At 43.1% G+C, this 24,997-nt stretch overlaps 1 protein-coding gene across 1 annotated transcript in view; it reads left to right on the forward strand.

Annotated features, from left to right (window-relative positions):
- The window catches only part of C11H17orf50 (chromosome 11 C17orf50 homolog), a 93,810-nt gene that overhangs the window by 51,638 nt on the left and 17,175 nt on the right, over positions 1–24,997 (forward strand). Inside the window, exon 2 of the mRNA XM_078668119.1 lies at positions 5,037–5,184. Coding sequence (XP_078524245.1) covers positions 5,042–5,184 — 143 coding nt within the window. The 5' untranslated portion in view covers positions 5,037–5,041. The remainder of the gene's footprint in view (positions 1–5,036; positions 5,185–24,997) is intronic.

Raw genomic sequence — 24,997 nt, forward strand, 5'->3', positions numbered from 1 at the left:
GAGTGTCACGAAAAAGTATTAGATATAAAATAACAGGTGACAAAAAACACAATATTAGTAACATACATTGAGAAAGCGGAAGGTAAATAGAAATAAGGTCAATATTCATATCACAAGCAGTCTGGTCAATATTCAAATCACAAGCAATCCAGTTATTGTGTACTTCAACATTATTGGAAATTTCACATCCATAAGAGTTTTTTTACAGTTAATACCCAGTTCAGCATATCAGAGATACAGAAGGGTTATAATTCCAGTATACTTGCCAATGATATTCCTTGCAATCCTACACAAATCATCCAGTTTCTGAATTCATCCAATCTTGATTCGTTAGATATAGAGGTCCATCATATCTTAAAGGCATAAAAGTCTGTTCTGACACATAATGAAATTATACCAAAAAGAATTGTAGTTCATCATCAAAATTCAAACCCCGCTCCACCGCATGAACCCGCATTATCCAACGTGCTTCTTGTTGTCTTAATCTGAGTTCCCGATTCCCACCCCTTATATCCATAGGCATGGTTTCTATGCCATGGAAGAACATTGTCAGGTGTTCTGTTTGCGCCGGACAATCCATGGCATGGGCAGCTATCGGAACTCTATTATCCCTATTTTTTAGACCCCTGAAATGTTCACTGACACGGTCTCTCAATTTTCTAATAGTACTCCCAATATAAACTTTCCCACACTTGCATAATATAGCATATATGACATAAGTAGTTGTGCAGTCAATGTGGGTCTTAATATGGTAAGTACCTGAATCATTGTAGTTAAAATATTTTGTCCCATGTAGTGACATTCTACACATACTACAATTCCCACATCTATAAGAGCCCTTATTGTGAGAGTGTAGCCAAGATGTTTTACGGATATTAGTAGGATAGCTGGGACTAATCATGTTCCCAATCGTAGTGCCTCTCCGGAAGGTCACTGATGGGTGGGGCAATATATGTTCCTTTAATATGGGATCTGCGGTTAGCATGAACCAATATTTCTTAAGGATTCCATAAATGTGTGTAGACCATAAGTTGTAGCTGGTCACAAATCTCACCAGGTTCTTAGTTCCAATGTTTTTTGGTTTCGTTTGAAGGGTTACATTACGTTTGAGTTTAATTGCCCTGTTTTTAGCTCTACTAATAACAGCCTTACTGTATCCCCTGGATAAAAATCTGTTTTCAATATCATTAGCACATGCTGTAAAGTCAGTGTCTTCACTACAATTTCGGCGAGCTCTGTAGAACTCGCCAAAAGGAATTGAGTTAACCTGTGACTTAGGATGTGCACTACTGCCGTGTAACACAGCATTGCATGAGGTCTCCTTTCTAAATAGTGTACTACACAGTTTGCCATTGTGTACATAGAATTTGAGATCCAGAAAAGTTATTTCAGAACGACTGTAATTCATAGTGAAGGTCATATTGTACATATTGTTGTTCATATATTCAAAAAAATGTAAAAGTTGAGTCTCGGTACCTGTCCAAATAAACAAAAAGTCATCGATATACCTTCCATAGTAGTTTATACAATCATGCCATTCTGCACCACCAGGGCCCCAGATATGCTTCGTCTCCATCCACCCCATATAGAGGCAGGCAAAAGACGGCGCAAATCTGGAACCCATGGCTACCCCGCATTTCTGGCGGTACCAAGTGTCATTAAAAAGAAAAACATTATTCTCCAAAATTATTTTAGACATAGCCAAAAGCATATTCGTGTGGTCTAGTAGTTCAATTGGTCTTTTGAATAGAAAGTATTCCAATCCTGAGATACCCTTATCATGTGCAATATTGGTGTACAGTTGTGATACATCCATAGTAACCATTAGCATTTCTGGTTCCCAATTAAAATCATTGAATACATTAAGTACGTCCTTCGTATCTTTAATGTAAGAGGCAAGGCTGGTGACATATGGTCGCAGAAAAATGTCTACAAATTCCGATAGTTTTTCAGTAGGCCCCCCAATACCAGACACTATAGGTCTTCCAGGTGGACAAGTAGTATCCTTATGAACCTTTGGTATGGTATATAGGCATGGGAAGCGCGGGCGGTCTACTAGTAGGTATTTGTACTCATTATCTGATAAAATGGTTTCTTGATGACAAGATTTCAAAAAGTCATTAATTTTCGTTACAATTCCAAAAATGGGATTGGAGGGTAGTTCAGTATACCAAGCTTGATTGCTTAGTTGGCTCATAATTTCATTGTCATAGTTAGATTTATGCATTATTACAACATTCCCTCCCTTGTCTGCTTCTTTGACTACAAGGGAGGGATCTGTTGCCAACGTTTTTAAGGCTGTTCTTTCGCCCATCGTAAGGTTATTTAGACGTGAAGAGGTTTTAGATGTAATAATCTTTTTTTCCAATAGATTTAGTTCTTGCATTATGATTTAAAAAAATGCATCAATATTATTGTTACTAGCCAATTTGGGGGTCCATTTAGATTTACTTTTTAAACCACTATCCTCACTATAGTTGGTACAACAGTCAAGTTCCTGCAGTACCCGTTGTAATGTGATGGGATCGTTTTCATTTTCAGTAATGGAGAGAAGTAATCTCGTTGCTTCCACATCGTGAATGGTTACATCCCCCCACATTTGCTTAGAAGATCGATTTGTTTCCACACCTGTTGCTGCAAAGAACTTTTTAATTTTTAGTTGTCTTACAAATTTGTACACATCAATTTTCACATCAATTACATTGCAAACACCAGTAGGACAAAAGTTCAGCCCCTTCTTAAGTGCTGTCAGAGTTTCCTGGGAAAAATCCCTATCCGTCAGATTCATTATCTGGATGTCATTAGTGCAATCTACCTCCTCTGGTTGGCCTGCCATGATCTGGTCTGGTATTGGGTTCTTACGCCTGAGTTTCCGGCCGCCCCTTTTACCTCTCTTGGACCTACAGCGCCCTCTCCCCTTTGGTCCCGCTGTCTCGAATTGCCAATTTTTATACGTTGTACCTCCTTTAAAAAAGAAGAGGAAGAGGTAGGAGGTGGTACTCCATTTGCCTGTTCTATATTAGTGTTGCTAGTCCCTTCATCCCCACTAACAGAAACACTGCTAGAAGATATAGTATTTAAACTGCTAGTCGACACAGTATTGCTGTTGTTATTGAGGGTGTCATTTGTGATTAGTGTGTCAAATCTTTTAGCAAAAGTAAAAACCCTGCCCATGTTATAGTCTTGCTCGTCCCGTTTCAGTTTTCGCGCCTTCCTCTGTTTGATATCATCCTCATACTTGTTCAAAATATCGTTCAAGATGTCATAGTTTTTCTTTGTACCTTCCGCCTTTTGTAAATCCACTATTTCTTTTTCTAAAATGTCCACTTCCTGAATAATTTTGGTTACCTTTCTCTCACAGTTTTCAATGAGTAAGTTCATCAGCCTCATAGAGTTACCAGTGAGTTCTTTTTCCCAAATGAGGAGGAGATCCTCCTCCAGATCATCATATGTGGGAAAAAGCTGTGATCTCAGACCACGTGGGACTCTATCTAACCTCTGGTATTCCTTCAGTGTGGCTCCGTCCCACCATTTACTAATCTCTTGATTTTTTAAGCGTTCTAACCTGATAAATTTAGCTTACCGAATATTGTATCTTAAGTAATAACTATTTCTTCCCAGCGCAAATTATCCTCAATCACCCGTTATCCTTTTTACATGTCCCAAGGACGTGTGTGTGTGTGTGTAACCTACACTACACTAAAGTGCATTTTTCAAAGTTTTTACAAACTACCATGAAGTTCAACTTCATGGTAATTTGCGACCCATTAGTAGCGAAATCGCTACTTCAAAGTGGTTCTTGCATTGCATTTAAGGAATCGCAAAATGTGATTCCTTAAATGAGAGTTCTCAAATTGCAATTGCAATTAATTGCGAATTTTCAATTTGCGAGGGCATTGACCCTTAATGCATCGCAAAAAGCTTTGATGCATGTGCCAGTGTTTTTGGCACTGTTAGCGATTCGCAGTGGCTAGCAAATGGACCTGCCTAATCTATTTTCATGAGGCAGGTCGCAACTTGCGACCCATTGTGAATAATCACAGGGATTATGGCCTGTTGGAATTCATTGCACAAAGTTTGTAAATAGTTCTATTATCCAGAAAGAGAAGCTTCTGATGTAAAAATGGCCATCAAAAATAAATTAGGGAATATATTTTTTAAATCAAGAAAGACAAGCATGCATCACAGAAAGATAGTAGTCTCCTTGACTCAAAGAAACAGAAGACGGCATACTGTGGCTGGAACCGAAAGTAATATTGCTGGCTTGGACCGCATGTTGACTGGAGCAATAACCTTTTAAAATATCAAATAAAGTATAATCTGATTTTTAATTAGCAAAGATTTTCTTCCGCAAAGATTTTCAAAACGTCAGCATTTTCAGAGACTGGAAGGTTTTAATAAACGTGCAGAAAGAAAATTACACAATTATGCTTAGTGTGGGAAAAATCCATGAGCAATTCATTTGTTAGAATTGTTTTTGTTTTATTTTCTTATTTTTTTAATTTTTTTAAAGTTTGTGGAAAAATGCTTTACTGAAAATTTTCACATGCAAGCAAAGTTTGACGAAGTTGACAACCTTTGTATTCTTCCCTAAATGTGGATTTCATAAACCTTTTAAGCAAAAAGTAAATTTCACACACACCTATAAGCTATGAAAATAAACAATCAAGTGAAGTGAACATTTAGCCAGGATAGTAATGCGACTTTATTAGTCCGATTACAATCTTTAGACAGATGAGCATTTTTTTACAGACTAAATCAACCCCCTGGATGTGAGGGAGAGCAGGCATTAATGGAAACTGCTGCAAACCCTCACAGGTTCTTAGAAAATGGAAATTGATAGGATATGCACAACATTGTTGAATGTTCTACTCACAATCATTGCCCTTTCCTCACCCGCCTGTGATATGCAGGTTGTAACAATTAACACACACGGCTGAAATAGTTTGTCTGTGAAAGCGCACTGTCTCAAAGCCAACTGAGGCCGAGAACAAACTTTGACTGAATTAGATTTTTCTTCTTGTGATGTTTGGTAGTTGATATGAGCCTGCAGAAAAAGATTTCAAGAGGAGGAAGTGTGGTAGAAGGTGTGGTGGAACCAAGAGCTTCCAAGAAGAAAAGAGAGCACCTGAAGAAGCGCCTGACATCACTGAGTCTCTTCTGTTCGCCTTTGAGGGGTAAAAGGTAAGTCCTCTTGATTTATAGAGGATACTAGCCACTCTGGTATGTTTGAATCTGCACTGACTCCCAGTGATGTCAGTGGTGTGGGAACACTTTTATGAGTAAACATTGGGCTGGCCATTGATGTAAATTCACAAAAGCCATGGGGGTTGTAAAAAGCTAACTGCCACCCAAAGAGTGAGTGTACTAAATGTCCACAGATGTGATAGAAAATGGTGGCACAGTGGAGTATCTAGTGGTACCTGTTTAACTGCAATACACAAATATTTGGTTAAATGTGGTGCGGTAGTTTATTGACATTGACGGCATCTGATCGGTCTGCTTGTGCAACTCCGTCAGCAAAAACAACCACTGGGCTGGCATTCAAAGCTTAGCATGGTATATTTCAAAGACAGGCCTGGGGAACCACATGATCTCAACGAGAGCAAGCACTGTGCCATGGTATTTCCATCTCCAAGTGAATAGGTTCCATTCCAACTTCCACCAGTCATTGATCTATGTAAAGATGTGGAAAGAGTCATAGTCTGAGCTGGATTCCCATAACCAATTATTCAGTTGGAAGCACTGATTAGTTTTGTTTTTGTAGCACCTATAAGTGTGCAGAGTAGGCTAAGCACTATACTCCTGATTGCACCAAAGATAGTCTAACGCTAGAATTGAAGGGACAGGAGCTGACTTTTAAACTAGCAACTGAGGATAATGTAGTTCAGTGGTTTAAAGTAATTGCTGTATCTGACATACACTTTCTCCAAAAAGGAAAATGCAAATACCATAGGTCAGTCAGTCACAAAATCCATGTGTCCTAAAATCACAATATACAATACATTAAATAATGAGCATTGTCCAAGATCACAAATATAAAATGAAAAACAATGATGCTCGTTTTGGTAGCAGTGCTAAAACATGAGGTGGGAACTGATGCCAGAAATACCATTTTCTGTGCCTAATCTCTCAATTCAGCATTTTATTTCAGAGAAAAAACATTGCATATATTTACCATTAGTATTTGCATTGTGGTAGAGGGCGACAGTTTACACATGCTGTGATGCAGTTTTTTTCTTAAACTAACGTGGTAATATATAATAATGGTGTTCTTCTTCTGAACCTAAAATGTGTTAAAATTATAATATGTGCATATGTTAAGTCTCCTTGCATATTGTGCAGCACTTTAAAAAATGCCATTGAATATAATGAATGATAACTACCATGGTGTGCCAATAAAGTATTATATACGCCTGTTATATAAAAAAGTGACTTATTGGTTTGCGATTGTTTAATTTTTACATTAAAACAGAGTCATAAGTCGGAGTTGTTCCATTCTATTTTTTTCATAAAGTAAGCTTAATTGTTTATTGTTCATTATTTTGACCTTTTATTGTGCATTTGGACCTCAATTGTATTTGGGGGCTTTTACAATGAAACGATCGAAAGTAACTGAGTGTCATCAAGATGTGGCTTAATGTGTCTTGGTTTGTTTTGATTCTGTAACAATATGTGCCCCCCTTAACGGTGGGTTAACCATTGAGGGGGAATTTAAAAATAGTCAAAATGCTCCCCATTTTATTCACAATAATTAAGGCTGACTTTTTACTTGGCAAGCAGAAAAAGAAATCCCAAATCCCAGCACAATTGCTTTTACGAACACTGTGAGGAGCCAGGGAAAATGTATTGAGGTAAATCTATCACCCAGGACCCCGACAGTACTCTTCTAAGCAACCACTCCAGCACGGGGGTGATGTTGACTGATGACGGGATAGGGAAAATAAAACAAATAAATAAAACCACTCTTTTTGCTGTCGCCGTATTGCTAATGCGGCGAGAGCAAGGTAAGTGGTTTTATTTATTTATTTTCCCTATCCCTATCATCAGTCGACTTCCCCTCCCGCCCTGCCCCACCCCACTGCTCTTACCTGTACCAGCTGTGCCTGGCTTTGCATCATTCTATCAGTTTATAAGAGTACTTCTGAAAACCTTCCATAGTCGCAGGTAGCCATGAATATTCCTGGAAAAGCCTAATGAATTCCCAATTAGATGCCTGTAAAGGTAGTTTAACATGTGTAACTGTACAAATTGTATGTGAGAAAGTGGATTGTTAATTGGGGTGGTTGTGAGAGCTCACAAAGTAATAATGCCACTATTCTATATCGGGTACAGATATATATATATTTTTTTAAATCAAAGCTTAGCCAAATCTTGGTTGGGTAGATGTGGCACAGAGCCGTCAGGTTTAACTCGAAGCCGAAGGATAGCAAGAGTAAAGCATTTCAGTATCAAAACAGTCAATAAGTAGGAAACCTGACACAACGAAAACTCCTTTCCAATTTATAAAAATAGTATATATTGTATCATTAAATAGACACCAACATGACAAAAATCTGCTGAAGGGAACTAGAGTTATGAGTTTCAGAGGTTTCTCATACATTACTGCAATTTACACCAAGATTAGTAACTGGTCAGCTGGGCACTATGTAGGTGCAGGGCTTCTTTATTTTTTGTGTCCTTGAAACTTACCAGGAGGCTAGTCAACTAGCACTTGGAGTCCACTAGGTAGTCCTTGGCACAAGTGGGAGCAGATCTAGCCCCTTGGGTCTTTCACCACAGCTTCAGCAGCAGGAGTATCCCTTCTTTTTCTGAAGTCCTGTTTTGGTTCAGGAGGTGCAGTCTTTCTTGGTGCTGCCTTTCTTTCAAAGATCCGCAGTTCCAGCATGTGCAGTCTCTCATCTGTTCTTTCCAAGTCTAACATTGTTCTGAGGCTCAACTTTGTGGGTGGGGCGAACTCCCTGATCAACGGGGCCATAATTCTCAAGGGACAACGCTAACCACTCTTACTTCACTGCCTGTATGGTTGGCACTAAACAACCCCTCATTGCATCTCTCTGCTCTAATCCATGATGTCAGGACCCTTCGTCCCTGGGTCAGAGCTGTGGGCATACCCTTAAGGTGTATCCAGTATAATGAGCTACCCCTCCTGGCAAACCAGTTCTGCTGTAGGTTTTCCCCCTCTGGAAGTGATACCAGCCTGTCTACCTAAACAAAGGAGCGATTAATGTTTTCCATCTGTGGCCACAGCCCACTGGCCATTTGTCGGGAAGAGGTCACACCTCCTCCCACCAGCAGGCCATTTATTCCCCTTTCCTGCCTGAGAGCCATTCACACCTCCTTCCAGGAGGACAGGAAGCTGTCTTCGGCAACAACTGCTCTAGTAAATGAGAAACGGCTACTACAACTTAGGGGCAAGAATCAGTGACTTTTTAAAGTCCTAATATTTAAAGCTACTTGAGCATTAAGTTGATTTTAATGTAGCAGTTAGTTTAATACCCTGTAGTAGTATATTTGGTGGTCCCAAATGGAAGTAAGCATCTCGTGGTCGTGCTAGTGTAACCCCATGTTAGCCAGCGGGACTACCAGCCTTGCTACTGTGAAAACGACAATTTTGAGTTTTCACCGTCAGGACATTTAAAACATAAAAGAACCATGTCCTTCTTTTTAATATTTAGCACCCTGCCACATGGGCTAATAAGGTCGTCCCTAAAATATTAAAAAGGATATTTTCGATCATGTAAAAGCGTATAGATTGTCAAACCGGGTGGCAATTTAAAAGCTGCTAGACTAGGCTGAAGTGGCAGATCTAAACACATGTTTTCACTTATTCACTGCAGTGATGGCACAAGAATTGCTGCAGTCCACTAGTGACATTGAACTTACTAGCCCTGGGTACACATTGTACCATGTACTAGGGATGTATAGATAAGTTAAATATGGTGGCCATGTACTAGATAATTCCACATACACTTAGGAGGGGTTAGAGCACATGCACTGGGGCCAGATCAGCAGGGAAGAGTGCACTTCAGAGTCAAAAAACAAGCAGCCTCAGTCGAGATATTGGGAGGGGGAGGAGGAGGGGGGGGGGAGTGATCATGCAAAAAGTCATTTCCGTACAATGTACAAATATGCTTGAGAAACTGCTTTTGCATTGCAACAATGCCACTCTTGAATTTATATTCACTTTTCTCTGTGCGTTGAAAACATTTGTCCCCCTGTTCTCCAAAGTTGGTCCTGGAGGGCCAGATCCATGCCAGTTTTGTAGCATTTCCCCATTTAGGGATAAATGTAGTTATCTTAAAAATCCGGCATGGATCCGGCCCTCCAGGACCGACTTCGGAGAACCCCTTCAGTAGAGAAACAATTTCACCTACACTTCCAACAAATGTGGGGATGTTTTTTCCATTTTCTCCCAGGAAATGGATACACTCTTGCATTTGTTAGGGGTATATCTCTGAATTTTAGGGTAAGAACTATAAGAACTGTAAGAACTGTTCATGGAGAAGTTTGTCAATACCAACAACATTGGTGTATTGTGTATGCACCCCCTACCAAAAACGCCCACTCCCTGGCCCGCAGAAATAAACAATTTATTTCACTGTGATGCTCTATTGCATCAGTAAATTCATTTACAAGTGCAAATTCGTTTTTTGTGAATTTCAAAATTTTATCTGCACTCACAAGGCAAGCCATTTGTGCATTTGAGTTAAAATTACAAATGCAAATATCTTTGAATCCGACCTAAAGAGTTAGTGTTGAATCATGTACTTTAAAAACTTCTGGAATATTAAGAAGTACATGGAATGTTTAATTTGTCAAGGTAACAAATTATTTATGTACGAGTGTTGGAACTTCTTTATATACTGAAGCCTTCTCCTTTCACACAATACCACGCCTTGTGACTAGGTTCATATTAGAAAATTCCTACCTTAGTAATCAGAGAAAATAAAATAAAACACAGATGTAAGTTAAAATAATCAGCAACAGTGGCAGCTCCTCCGTTAAGGCGGAGGAACGTCGCCCCATTGCTTTTAAGCAGTGTGATGAAAGGAAAAATAAAATGAAAATAACGTATTGTCGTTTTATTGTTTCCAGCTGCTTTGTGGGCAATCGGGCTGCTCTGCTCTCAGAGCAAAGCAGTGGAGGATTGGTTTGCCCACTTCAAGTGCGCATGAATGCTTGACCGGCCCTCTGGGGCCGACCAAACAGTCATGCACACTTTGTATGTTCTCCACACAGGATGCATTATAGCCTGCGTGGAAAATATGCCAAGGCCCCCAGTCTCTGTCTAAGTGGCAAACAAAGGCACTCAGACCAATCACAACGCTGCATTGCAGCATTGTGATTGATCAGGGGAGCCTGGGTGATTACCAATCACAACGCTACCAGAATAAAAACACTTTAAGGTCTTCTTTATTGTTCATTCTCCATTTAAGCTTTGTCGTGGTTGTGAAGACAGCGGATGGTTTTGATGGGTGTCAGAAAGTTTGGCGCTCTGCCTGTTCCCAGAGTGTAGCAGGTCGTAAGATGGTTGGGGTCGGTGCAAGACAGGTCAGGGGAACAAAACCAGCAGAAAATAGCCCCTGGGTAGACAGAGATAAGGACCTCTGGTCAAGTACAATGTAACAAGTGTCCTGTGCACTCCAAAGAGGTACGCAGTTCTCATGTGAGAACCAAAAGAGTCAGACTTTTTAGGAGGAGTAATGTGCTTCAATAAAGTGGTTTTTATGAAGAAAGGTTTTAATTGTAATGCATAGAGGTTCAGTACAAACAAGAGCACAGAAAGCCGACACGTGTTTCGTCACACCGTGTACGGGTTGTGACTCATCAGGGCTGTGCTGGGGCTGTCTCCTATGGAAGTGTACCAGCGTGAGCGAGAGATGTAGGTCAAAGAACACCGTAGGAGGCGGTCCTCATCCGGGTTGTGGATGTACCGCTGATTCCGCATTACCCGCGCAACCTTAGAGAGTAGCGCCACGGCCAGGACGTATCCGTCCCCGAGCAGCACGAGTGATTTCCCACTCTCACCCCTACCCGTAGCGAGGACCGCCTCCTACGGTGTTCTTTGACCTACATCTCTCGCTCACGCTGGTACGCTTCCATAGGAGACAGCCCCAGCACAGCCCTGATGAGTCACAACCCGTACACGGTGTGACGAAACACGTGTCGGCTTTCTGTGCTCTTGTTTGTACTGATTCTCTATGTATTACAATTAAAACCTTTCTTCATAAAAACCACTTTGTTGAAGCACATTACTCCTCCTAAAAAGTCTGACTCTTTTGGTTCTCACATGAGAACTGCGTACCTCTTTCGTGTGCACAGGACACTTGTTACATAGCTTTGTCGTGGTTATCTGGGAGTGCTACAACACCCCCAAAATCGTAGTTCCAGCACCACCTCTGGTCAATCAATCAATCAAGGGTTTGTAAGCATGCTACTCACCCGTGAGGGTCTTATGGCGCTGGGGGGGGGGGGGGAGAGCAGCTTCGGTTCAGTCGAAGAGCCTGGTATTTAGGCTCTTCCTGAAGGTGTGCAGGGTCGGGGAGCGCCTGATGTTGACTGGGAGCTCGTTCCAGGTCTTGGCTGCCTTCTCTGGTTCTGCGGATGCATGGGGTCTATGCCAGGACAAGATCAGCGGAGTGGAGGTTACTTTTAGGTATGTGGAAGTAAACTGCATCGTTGAGGTACTTGGGGCCGATTGCCTGGTTTTGGATCTAAGAGAAATAAAGTGGAATTAAGACAAGGCAGTCTTTGTATTCGGCACTCCAACCATCGATAGTGCTGACTGCAGGTTTCTTGGCAAAATCTTTTTCCCCACCACTTATTTTACAAATTAAGCACTGCACATGGCCCTTTTTTTTTTTTTTTTTAAATGAAAGCAGTGCCCCTCACTATTCGGTAGTGGTCAGAACATTGGCACACTTGACACTCACATTTTGCCTACCATCTCCAAAACGGCTGGATGGATTTTCACCAAAACAAGAAAAAGCACAGAAGGATTTTAATGTGGGGGGTAGAGCTAGTGCCGTGGCCTGAAGATGTGACCAGTGTGAGCTTCTCACCGACCGCGAACCCCCGGTCACTCGCACCCAACCCAAGTATCCTGCTCCACTGGGGAATGCACTTCCAGGTGGTCGTGGTCATGGTGAAGCCTTTGGGTGCCCTCCCCTTGGGAGGGCCAGAGACCAGTAGTGGAAGGCTGCGGGCGCCTCTCGATGCGGCTCGAAATGGTGACCCCACATTTCTAACGCGGACTCCTCTGCCACCTGACACAGCCTGGCCAGCACTGTGCTGTGTTGTTTGGCCCTTTAGACTGTAGTAAGGGCTGGGCCTTGTTGCGCACATTGTTAAGTTAGCATAGGCTTATTAGAAGTTTAAACGCCATTTTACCTTTTTGCCGCTTTTGCACACGACACTGCATATAAACTGTTGTTGTAAGTTAGGCTGCGTGAAATGCTTCGCATGAGAATGGCTTGTTTTCAGCATCCCTAAACTTACATCGTGACTCTAGTTTGCACACTGAGTGCTAAAGCCTCCAAGGTTATCATAACAAGGTAGCTGTTGTTCAGGCTGATTGGCTCTCGTTTTAGCCATAACATACATGCAGCTGCAGCCAACGTGATGCTGGCGCCTTTAATATTGCATTGTAAGCATGATTTCAGGCACGTGGAAGAAGCCCGTCTTTTCAGACAGACCGAGAGCTTTTGCAGATCCTGATGTGATACACTTCTGCTGATTCTAGAGGTATGGGGTCCCCCGCACAAGCCTAAGAGACCTTCTATATTTTTATAAAACATAGTTCCTACCTAGGGAGGTTGATTTACTAGGCGCTATAGGACCTATTTTCCCCATCATTGTAATATTATTTCTCCTTTTGTGTTTTATGGAATTGTAACAATGCTGAGCATATCATTTCTAATCATATGTCTGCTTATGTTAGCAAAAATACTGCATCTTAGAGCACGTTGTTAAAATAAATATTTTAACTTTTCCTGTGTCTCTTTTACTCCTGTTGTGGACTAGTATGAGAGTATAACGAAAGAGTGTTCTTGCTTCCCACCATTCCTGAGTGTAACTTAAGTCGCATGTTCTGGGTTGTCTAATCATTGGTTCCTTTGCTATAGGACGAAGAGCTAATGTGACACTGATGCTAGCTGGTTAGGGTTTCTAGGCACTAAGGTGAGTTTTTTGGTACACCACAATTCACTGAGGTCTTGGGTCTCTGTGCACAGTTCTGTGTAGGAGCAGAATCCCTGCGACATGGCTCACCTAACGTTGTGGTCTTATTTTGAGACTCTCTAGTAGTGCCTATATCAGTCCACGGCCCCCTCACTATTGTTTCCGGTTGACAGTGGTGACGGAGAAACCTACCTATAGGTAAATAGGGCTTTTCAAGCTTGATAATTTAAAACGGTTTGTAGTGGGTTACTCCCCAGTTGTGCTACATTACTTTGTATTGTGTTTTTCTCTTCTGTGTCATAATGGGTGGCGTTGAAATCCCACAGCATAGTCGGTTGGCAGTTCGCAATCATTTGCAGGCTTTTAACGTCCCTTTGGAAGGCATGGTAGTAGTTTTTGTTGTGAGTGCTGACGCGGCTTACCCATTTGAGCTTTTCTACTCATGGGTTACGTTTCCTGCGGTCATGGCAGATACTAATATGTTTCATGTTTACACTCACACTGTCGTGCCAATGGAGTATACTCCTTATAGGACACAGGAGATTCTGATATCTGCTTGGCAGCACCGAGTTTGGGTTAATGGCGCCCTCCCCCACTCTTTAATGGCGGTGAGATTAGGTCCTTTGTCCATCCCAGGCGCTTCTTGGCCAGTTTTGGCTGGATTTACACTGCACCCCCAAGATAGAACGGCTCCCATTGGTGAAGCAAGGACCCTTTATACCTCTGCTGTAGGGGTTATAAGGACCTTGGTTCCTTATATCTCACGCAACATGCAGGATTGGGCCCTTGGTGTTGCGGCGCATCCAGTTGGGCCAAACGGGTTGAAACTTAGTCCCGTTATGGTTAATGCGGTGATGGGCAAGCATCCCCAGGAGAAGGATGAAATGCCTTTTTGGCTTGCCGAGAAATTTGATTCTTACAATTAGTTTGCAGAAAGACTTAGAGCCTGAAGTAACTGACTGTACCACTTGGGGTATGATTTTTGCGGCAGTCTATACTAGGTGCTTCAGCACACCGTCAATGCCTGTCCTACCCTCCATCATTAAACGTGTTCAATATGAGCACGGGCCGGAGGCTGCTGTTGAATTGGGAATGAGACTAGTTGGAGTGTTTGACGTAGTTTCCGATCTCATCCTAGCTAATGTTAAGGGAGATGCCATAAGCTTCCAGGTGTCTAATGCTTTGCGCGACGTCCCCGATGCAGAGAAACCCCGTCAGTTACCGAAAATTATTACGGCGGCATATCAGACAATTGGCCGTAGTAGTTTAGGTGGTAAGCCTTTTGCCAAGGCAACGCAAAAGCAAACCCAGGTGGGGAAATCTGACAAAGATGATTGCCCCTCGGTTCCGAAACAGACTAGGAATAAAAATAAAAAACAGGGGAAAAAGCAACAGAAACAGGGGTCCCATCCCGCCTCGCCAATACGTGTGTTTACTGAGCGCACTTATGAATTGCGCGACCGCGCTACGATTAGGTCACCTGATCGTTTTCAGGTTCCTGATCAATGTTCTCCTCGCTCTTTGCAGGATTCATCGGTCTCCCCCACCGGTGGAGGATACAGCGGCAGAGGAAGGGGTGTGAAGCAAGAGCAGCCCCGCAAGACAGACGGTAAAGGCTAGCAGGACGACTCTCCACGTCAGAGGCCCCAGTTTCAGAAAAAGAAAGTTGCGGCTTTAACAGCGAGATATGCCATGGATAGTGAGAACACAGCTTCGTAACTTGACATGGGCGCTGACGCTGTTAGACAGCACGGCGGAGATTACCATAGTGCAGGAGGTGCTGCGTCCACTTCTGAAGGTGACAGCAACTGACACGTTTGTTGTTGTTGAGACAGCTGACACTAGAGTGGCTCCCCTGAGACTTTTTTTAAATTGTCCTTTTATTGAAGGTGACCTACAACGTACTATAAAAGGGGTATTTTGGGAGAATCCAACTACTACTTATGACATTTTGTTGGTGGTGGTCGATGGGCCCCCATCTTTTGTTTTAGCAGCTCCGCGGGGGGAGGAGGTAATCCTCCCTAGTTTCGCACACACAGTGCTGAAGGAGCAGGCTCTTCATTTTGCAGAAGATTGGGCTAAGGTGCTTGCACCAGCTTTGTCCCGACTTCACTGTGGATGGGACAAATTTCCCCCAGACATGAGATACCATTGCGGTCTATGCCACAGCCTCAACCCCAATACCCCATGCGACGTGAAACGAAAGCTCCCGTGGCAGAAATCCTTGAGCAATTAGAATATCAAGGTGTGATTAAAACATTTGTGTCTCCGATGAATAACCCTCTTTTTACGGTGACTAAGCCTGATGGCTCGTACCGTTTGGTAATTGGATTACCGGCACTTAAACGCCCATTGTCGTACGTGCGCAGTACAAAATACTCACAGTTCTGCTCTAGTGGATAGTCTCATGCGTAAAAGGTTTAAGACCACACTTGACATATCCAATGGGTTTTTCACCCATTACTTGTCCTCTATTAGTAGTCAATGGACAGCTTTTACAAGTGGTGGCAAACAATACCCGTTCCGACGTTTGGCTATAGACTACAAGAACAGTCCAGGCGTCTTTACCGCCCGCATAGTCTCTCTTTTGAAGGGACTCCACTCAGATGCATGTTCGTATGTGGATGACATTTGTCTCACAGACGACGAGTTATGGCCGCATCTATGTCGTGTTGACCGCATAATTTGCCATTTTGCTGACTTTGGCAATAAATTCAACTTTGCGAAAAGTCACATTGCAGAGTACACAGTGTTGCTCCTGGGCCACCAGCTCAACAATGAAGGTCAATGTTTGGCACCTCACTTCCTGGAGAAATGCGCACAGCTGCGCACTCCCACAACACTGAAAAAACTACAGTGTTTACTGGGCTTTTTGAATTTCTGGCATACTTGCATTCCCGATTATGCCAAGCGTATCAAGCCTCTTTACGCTTTGGTGCAACCAACTTTCTCCAAATCTTGCTGGCTGTCTACACATTCAGCCATCTTGCAATATTTGCAGGATGAACTTCTGGAACCTAAATTCTTGTTGCCCCGTGATAACCACACAAACCTGGTGATAAGAATCGTACCTGGGATGGTGGGTTTCACATACCTGACTTTTTTAATGAGGGTGACACAGTCCCTATCGCTTACAAGTCACACTTGTACACTTTGGCAGAGTTGCGGTTTTCCACTGCGGAAAAAGTTTTGACAGCAGTGCAAACGGCGATTCTCAAAGAACGTGCACTGTCGCAGGGAAAACGCATTTCGGTTGTTACTCCGTATCCTGCCTTGGAGGCAGTGACGAAAGCCAGTGTACCGAATTCAAAAGCTTTGCACCCACAGTGGATACAATGGGCCACGTCCTTGACGTCTCCGGATTTAACGTTAATTTTTGATTCCTCTTTGCAGACTCAGGAGTTTTTGCAGTATGAGTTTTGTTCATCCTGCTGCTCTGACCATGCGGCCACTAGAGGATTTCCATTGTATCATTTTCACTGACGGTTCAGCGCAACCGGCTACGGGTTCAAGGCACACCTATTCTTTGGCCTGCGCAATAGTGTTTGGTACTATGGTGAATGAGTTCAAGTCCGATGTCGTGCATACACAGACATTAGGGGACTGTACCGCCCAATTGGCAGAGCTTCGTGCTCTGATGCTTGCATTGGAGTACACAGATCCTAGTGTGACTACTCTTTTCATAAGTGACTCTTACTACTGTGTTCAATCATACAATGACAATTTCTTCTTTTGGACTCAAAATGACTATTGTGACTCCAAAGGTCGCACAATAAAACAGAAAATGATCTGGGTTTGAGTGGCTGAACTTAAAGAATGGCTCCCACTCATGTTTGTAATTCATACTCTTGGTCACCAGTGTATCAGAGTTCATGCTGTTGGCAACAGTCATGCCGATGAAGCGGCCAAGACAGCAGTAGCAGCAGTTACACGTTCCAAAAGTAAGATTGAGGATGACATCTTGGCAGCTATTGACGCAACAGAGAAGGGAGGTAATTACCCAAAAGGTTTCCCTTCTAAATATTCTTATCATTTAAGTCCTGATAATGTTCCTTATGTGAGAATTAACGATGTTGGTAACAGGTTGATTCCTAACGCGGACCGCAGGCAGACTTTGATTACAGTGGCACACGAGGGCATGGCCTCAGCGCATGCCGGCGTGTCAGCTACTGTTTCTCTCCTACAACAGCCTTACTGGTGGCGCGGATTGTACAAACAAACACGTGATTATGTCCTTCATTGTGACATTTGCCAGCAGATTAAACCTTCTACTGCTGCACGCCCGCCACAGACTCAGTTGTATATATCTAATAAACCACTTGGTTGTGTTTACTGAGATCACTGCGGTCTTTTCTCCTCTGATACTGCGTATAAGTACATCTTAGTAGCAGTTGATTCTTGCACGTGCTTTGGGTGGGTGTGGCCCCAAAGCAGTGCTGATTCTCGAACTTTCGTAAGGGATTTGCGTGTCTTTGTGGGAATTTTTGTATGTGGTACCTTCCATTCGGACCAGGGTCCAGCGTTTGTCTCTAAGGCATACAAGGATGCCATGCGTTCATTGGGGGTCCGAATCAAATTTTCATCTCCATATCGGCCTGAGTGCAATAGTGTTGTGGAGCGGATGAACCGTGACTTAAAGCAATTCTCGACAGCTACAATATTAGGTACTGGCCGGAACTGGCTAACCCACCTCAATAGCGTTCAGCGTGCACTAAATAATCTCCCTAGAAGGTCTCTGGGTGGGCGGACCCCATATGAAATGCTCTTTGGTATCAAATGTTTGTTCCGGACCTTGAAGGTCTAGATCAAGCGGCGTCTGCCGCTCCCTTTTGACGTAGATGAACATTGTACTATTTTCCAGAATCTACAAAAGACCTGTGACAGTCTTGCAAAGGAACATTTGCCCCACACATCTGATGCTGCGTTGCAGATTCTGATAGTTGACTGGCTACCCCGAGTTGGTGAACTGGTCCGAGAAAAGGTCGCAAACAAGGAGGAGTTTGGGCCCTTATATCGTGCTCTAGTTCCTGCTTGGCGTGCAGGGTACAAGAACAGTAATTTTACCTCCACTTCCTGGTCAAAAGGAATACAGGTACATCTCCATTGACAATGTCAAACTACACAGAGTGGCCGATTCTTCTTAGTATGACACCTAAGGTCACTTGTCCAGCTATGCTGCGAAACTCTGTTTTGGTTCCGACGCCTGCTGCCAGACCTGATGTTGCCATCGAGATGACTACAGTTACAAGTCCTTTATTAAATCCTCCGGCTGCTGATCCTCTTGATGATACTGAGTACACATATCCCACAGATTTATCCATGCCTGATTTAGAAACCTGTGTGGCTAATCAATCACGTTTTTCATTTGACACTAACTCTACCACATCAAAGTCTCCTTCAAAAGTTTCGATTTTTGCTGTTTGGTTTAAAAAACATGTTTTAATTCCCCCATGGACTTACATTTAGCTGGTGCTTTTTTCAATTTTTTTATTCATGTGCATTGGATTTGTGGTGTATTTGTTCCGTCTTGTAAATGCACACTATGTTAAAAAAAAAGAATTACAATTAGACTAATTGATGGAACTTTAACACCTCATTCCTCATCACACAGAATGCAGAGGGACCAGACTTTCGTGAATATCATCGCCTGGCCTGTCTTAGATGGGATTGTATGGGATGCTGTCAAATTTCAAACACATGGACCCAAAGAGGTTATTAATGTTCCTAATGTACTCCGTGTTTCAATGGTGGATGTGGTTAAACAGAATATACGCTCTGATGATTGGGACGTCCAAGCCTTTGAGGCTCTGTTTTCTGATTTGAAAAATTATGCTGCCTTTGATGCTGAAGATTTGTACTTAGATTCTGCAAATTATGACGATTTGTTTTGTTACCAACATTATGGCAATCAGTTTCTGCATAAGACAAACACATTTAGAAATGTGGTTAACTACACACAATGGGAACATTGTCCCGCTCCTATTGAGGGCAGCTCCAAGACTCTTTTGAAAAAGTTTTCTTACTTTACTGATTTTAATCAGTCAAATCCTGATGCATTTTACTTTAAGATGACTGAGAAGTCCTCTACCAAGGTTAGACTCACACGCACAAAACTATTGTATTCAAAGTCCTTTATTGAACAATTGGCAGTAGGGGGCTATGAGCTGTGGAAAGATACTATTGATCTTAAATCTGTTTGGGGTTCTAAAAAATGGCAAGTGCAAGGCACTGAGGCTTTGCATGATGCATGTCTCATCCCGAACCATATGTTGTTTCTTAATTTGACTATTTCACAAACCACCTGCTTTGGCTTGACTACGTCTAAAAAGTTAAATGCTCCCTCTATTCCTGATTTGGGAGAATACTCCCATTGGAATAATCATATCAGTAGCTCCCTTAGTGATTTACAAACTCTGTTACAAAATTTGTCCTTTAACATTTACAGTTTCGATCACCAAGGCTGGCTGTTATGGGAAAAAAGTGCAGATTCATTCCAGCATCGTTTTTTGGGTTTGGCCCCTGGCTATACACAAGTTAGGGTGGATCCCCGTTTTGAGAGTGACCACTCTGTCACAACCTATTCAGTAGGCAAGTTATGTCAGAGTTGGCTCAAACACTCCACTTTAGCGTCAGTTAAGCTCCATTTGTCTAAATTGACTGACCATGTTGACTTGAATGATTTTGTGAAAGGTCCTGCAGCAGGTGGGTCCAAAAGATGGATTTATGCTCTTTACAACGAAGTTTGGAAACTGTCCCAAATTGAAGCTGCTTCTAGGTTAAGAGCTAGTGATCAAGCTAATTTAGAAATGGTGCTTGCAGTTGTAGATAATAGCATTAACACACTTTCTTCCCGAATTTCCACTTTAGATAATATTGTTTCTTCTGTTGTTGATATTGTAAGATGAAGTCTCAGTTTTGTACCAGGGTCAAAATCAATTGCGTTCTATTATGCAGTTTGCATGGACTTTACAAACGTTAAAGGCTGGGAAAGTGCCTTGGGACTATATGAACACTTCTTCACTGTTTTTACCATTTATTCTGACTGTTAAACAACAATTTATGTTGATGAAAAATGCTACATTTTCACTTTTTCATATTGAAAAGTTAGAACCCTTACCATTTTCTGTGGCCGAGTCGAATTCTGCAGTTTAGCTTATTCATGAGTTAATAACGCTCCCTTTCCCGCTGTTTAAATTTGAAGCATGCATGAAACACTATGCCATAGGCGTACCACCGTGAGGTTTGGTCTCTTCCTTTCACCAATAGGTGTCTGAGGGAGGAAAAAGAAGTTTATTTGAAAGGGTAAGATTGCGCTTCCACACCCGATCACTCATTGGTCTTTAGGAATATACAAAGCATGGCTTCTGTAACCTAGAAGCACCGAATTTGGCCTGCATTTTAAAAGGTACACCGGCCCTGACTATTACACCTACTTTCACGTTGTTAGCAAACAGTAGTTATTTATTATTAAATAATGAAGATTGCTGTGGTATGCTGGCAGGGATACCGTACTAAGTATGGGTGAATTTTGCGAATCAGCGGTTCGCAAATTCACGCGAAATCGCAAAAAAATCTCCAAAATCGCGGATTCTTTTGCGATTTGCACCATACTTAACTGGAGTACTTTCTACTGGCTAATCAGTAAGTGCTACCTCGTTGGGTAAATCTGTATCGTGCTTTTCCTACACTACAGCTGCGTAAAGGCCCAGAAGAGTTGTCTTCAGTGACCCCGTCTGTCTGTAACTTTGCCGCGGAGGTCCCTCGAGTGAGCTGTCCATCACAGTGGGGGAAAGGGCGGGAAGAGGTTGCATAGCCTAGTGTGTGTGGGCTGGGGCCGGGCTTCTGTGCGAGTTCCCATGCCTCAAGTTTATAAAGGGTCAGAGGCAGATCAGCGCAGCAGATGAGGAGAAAGCAGCCTCCTGGTCACTGGAAGTACAGGGGGATTGCGCTCGAAACTCGTGAATGCCTAGACCTCCATCACGGATTAAAGCTAATTGTAGACTGTAGATCTGGGGAGAAAGGACACCTGGCTAGCATCGACCGTGCTCACTAGATTCTTGGGCTGATTATATTGCGTGACTGAATTTGAGATTCAACTCGGGCACCTGCTTTTTTTGATCTTTAAGTGCTTCCTGCTGAGGTTTAATTGTTGGGACAGGCGCCTCGTTGCCTAATTGTAACTATTCTCTGACCCTGCTTCGAGGGTCAGAGCAGGGTCAGAGAATAGTTGCAAGTAGGCAACGAGGAGCCTCAGGAAGCACTTACAGGGTTACAGCAGGTGCCCAAGTTGAAGTTAATTTCTTTGTAACCATTTTACAAAGAAATTAGCTTCAATTTGGGCACCTGCTTTAAGCCTGTAAGTGCTTCCTGAGCAAACGCGATTCGCGAATCGCGTAAAATCCGCAAATTCCGCGAGTGGAACGAATTTTCCGCCCATACTTATACCGTACATAGTGACTGTTTCCCAACGTGTAGTCTGTTGTAAGAATGTACTGTTTCATCTTCCGCATGGGAAGCTTGATGTATCCTTCTGGCCTTCCATTCCGACCTTGAAAGCAGAGTTCAATAAGATGATTCAAAAAGGGCTCTTTTGTCTCAAAAAGAAGTCGCCCTTACATCTGCGTGTGAAACATTCGTCCTTCACGTGGCTAATACTCGTACTGAGGTACATGCCTTACTAAACACAGATCTCCCCCTGCATTTTGGGGCGTTGATTCACACTATCTTTAATGCCTCTTCAACTACAGGCTTGGCACACTTTTTTAAAGTAGTAAGTTCTGGCCTTGTGACTTCATTCCAAACTATATTTGGTGTGATACCAGCATTTTTCATTCTATTTTTCCAGCGTCTTTGGCGGTTTACCGTTAATTCTCGCCTTGGCTGCCGGTGACCTGCTGTTAATTTGCTTGCTGCAAAATGGTAGCACTTTCTGTGCCTCAAGACGGTCTGCCCCAGCTGCTCCAATTTCGTAACCTGGTGCTTGAATACTATGGATCACTACCTCTGGCTACTGTGAGTGTGGCGTAAGGTTTATCTTTCCGGTTCTCCTACTTTACATGCGTGCAGCCAGTTTTCCACTGCCTGGAATGCGATTTTGAGTGGGCTCTGGATTTGTGTCTGTGCAACACGGTGTCTCCTAACCCGGATTATGATCTACTAATGAGTTCCTTAGTTGCTCATGAACTAGACTGTTCTGGAGTCGGGATTATGGCCTGCACAGCGGCTCATGGAGTCCTGGGAAATTGGAATATATGGACTGCAGCCCATGACTTTCTGGCACACAGTTATCTCGAAGAACACCTGAGTTGTCTTCTGATAGTGCAAGAGGCTCCGGCTGTTGAAGAACATGTGTGTTCTATTCTAATATTGAATTGGATGGCTGAAATGTTCACTGACAATAACAACAACTTCCTATTGGAGGCAGTTGCAACATACTGTGCCTATACGCTGTTGGATTGAAGTTACAATTATTTCTGCTTCATAGACACGTAATGGACTGATGACATTTTCTGTTCCCCTTCACTTTTTTTTCTCACTTTACAAGTTACGTGTGTTTTGATACTATACACCCCTGTTGGGCTTTGAAAATGTTTTTTTGGTCACAAATTCGGATTTTACTCCCAATTATCACGTTTGGCGAAATTTTGAACTTGGTTCAGTCTAATTCGAACTTGAACTCTGCGTTCTTAAATTTCCCCTGCTACTGTGCGTTCTCCGATCAAGGGAGTGTGTAGTAAGGGCTGGGCCTTGTTGCGCACATTGTTAAGTTAGCATAGGTTTATTAGAAGTTTAAACGCCATTTTACCTTTTGACACTTTGCACACAACACTGCATATAAACTGTTGTTGGAAGTTAGTCTGTGTGAAATGCTTCACATGAGAATGGCTTGTTTTCAGCATCCCTAGACTTTCATCGTGACTCTAGTCTGCACACCGAGTGCTAAAGCCTCCAAGGTTATCATAACAATGTAGCTGTTGTTCGGGCTGATCGGCTCGTGTTTTAGCCATAACATACATGCAGCTGCAGCCAATGTGATTCTGGCACCTTTAATATTGCACTGTAAGCATGGTTTCAGGCACTTGGAAGAAGCCCGTTTTTCCAGAGAGACAGAGAGCTTTTGCAGAACCTAATGTGATACACTTTTGCTGATTCTAGAGGTATGGGGTCCCCCGCACAAGCCTAAGAGACCTTCTATATTTTATAAAACATAGTTCCTACCTAGGGAGGGTGATTTACTAGGCGCTATAGGACCTATTTTCACCATCATCGTAATATGATTTCTCCTTTTGTGTTTTATTGAATTGTAACAATGCTGAGCATATCATTTCTAATCATATGTCTGCTTATGTTAGCAAAAATACTGCATCTTAGAGCACGTTGTTAAAATAAATATTTTAACTTTTCCTGTGTATCTTTTACTCCTGTTGTGGACTCGTATGAGAGTATAACAAAAGAGTGTTCTTGCTTCCCACCATTCCTGAGTATAACCTAAGTTGCATGTTCTGGGTTGTCTAATCATTGGTTCCTTTGGAAATGCCAAAGAGCTAATGTGACACTGATGCTAGCTGGTTAGGGTTTCAAGGCACTAAGGAGTTTTTTGGTACACCACAATTCACTGAGGTCCTGGGTCTCTGTGCACAGTTCTGTGTAGGAGCAGAATCCCTGCGACAAGACCCAGTGGGGACTTTGGAATCCTAGGTGACAGCAGCAACCAAGATGGTGGCCCTGCTGGCATAGCGAGGGCCACAAAACTATTAGACACGACCCCGAGTTGGGAAGCCACTCAAGAGCACAGTTATCATGTGACCATGGTCCCTTATCATAATGGTTTCTTGTGTGTGGGGCTTCCCGACGATCATCTTGCAACCACTTTGAGTTCCGCACACGGGGCAGGGCTATTTTTACAGCCCCAGAGGCCTTCCTTATAAACTGGTGATAATACAGGGGACCACCGCAATATTTGTAATCCGCTGTTGAGGGACGCCTGCCGAGGCCCCAGGAAAGTGGGATCGCTGCAGCCTCCCATCGAGCAGACTGCGGTTTCCAGCCAATAGACACTCTTGCTACTACTGACGGCTACGGCCGCACCCCTGAAACAACCATGGTCAACTTCTCATCTCTATGCTGTTGGAGATCTAAATGACCTTTGGCTTCTACGCCCTGTGGTGCCTGCAAGCTTTGGGCCTAGTGGTGATGGTCATAGGGCTGCTATTGTCCTTAAGAGCCTTGGGATCCTGGCTGGTGCCCAGTTATGCAGTTACCTGGGGTTCTTTCTGACTACTATTGGGACCCACAGGTGGCCTATTCTACAATAGGGCCCCTGTTAAGTGATGTTGCCTGACTTCTCTTTCTCCTTGTGCACTGAGAAGGCACTCCCTTCTCTATTAATGGGGCTGCCATGGGGCGCACCCAGCAGACAAAGGAAGATGCGTCTACGAGCACCTCCCAGGAGGAGCTCAAACTTGGCGCCACTGGTGGTGACATGTCATATATTGACAGTAAAGTTGAGAAACTCATCCCTGCATTGATGTTTCTGGGGAGAGACTTGAGGGTAAGATTGACTCCATTGCAGTGGAGCTTGGCCTTATCCAAGAGGTCTCCTGGAAAGTGTCTGAGAAGGTCAATGCTCTGGAGGGCACTATGCAGTCCTTGGCACTAGCTGTTCAGTCAGCTGATCACCGGCTTACAGTATTGGAGGCCCAAACGCAGTAATTGGCTGCTCATCCTGATGATCAGGAGGGGTGGGCCCACCGGAATAATGTCCAAATTGTGGGACTTCTGGAATAAATTGAAGGTGACTCCATGTTGGCTTTCT

Source organism: Lissotriton helveticus, chromosome 11 (assembly GCF_964261635.1).
Source record: "Lissotriton helveticus chromosome 11, aLisHel1.1, whole genome shotgun sequence".
NCBI classification, from domain to species: Eukaryota; Metazoa; Chordata; class Amphibia; order Caudata; family Salamandridae; genus Lissotriton; species Lissotriton helveticus.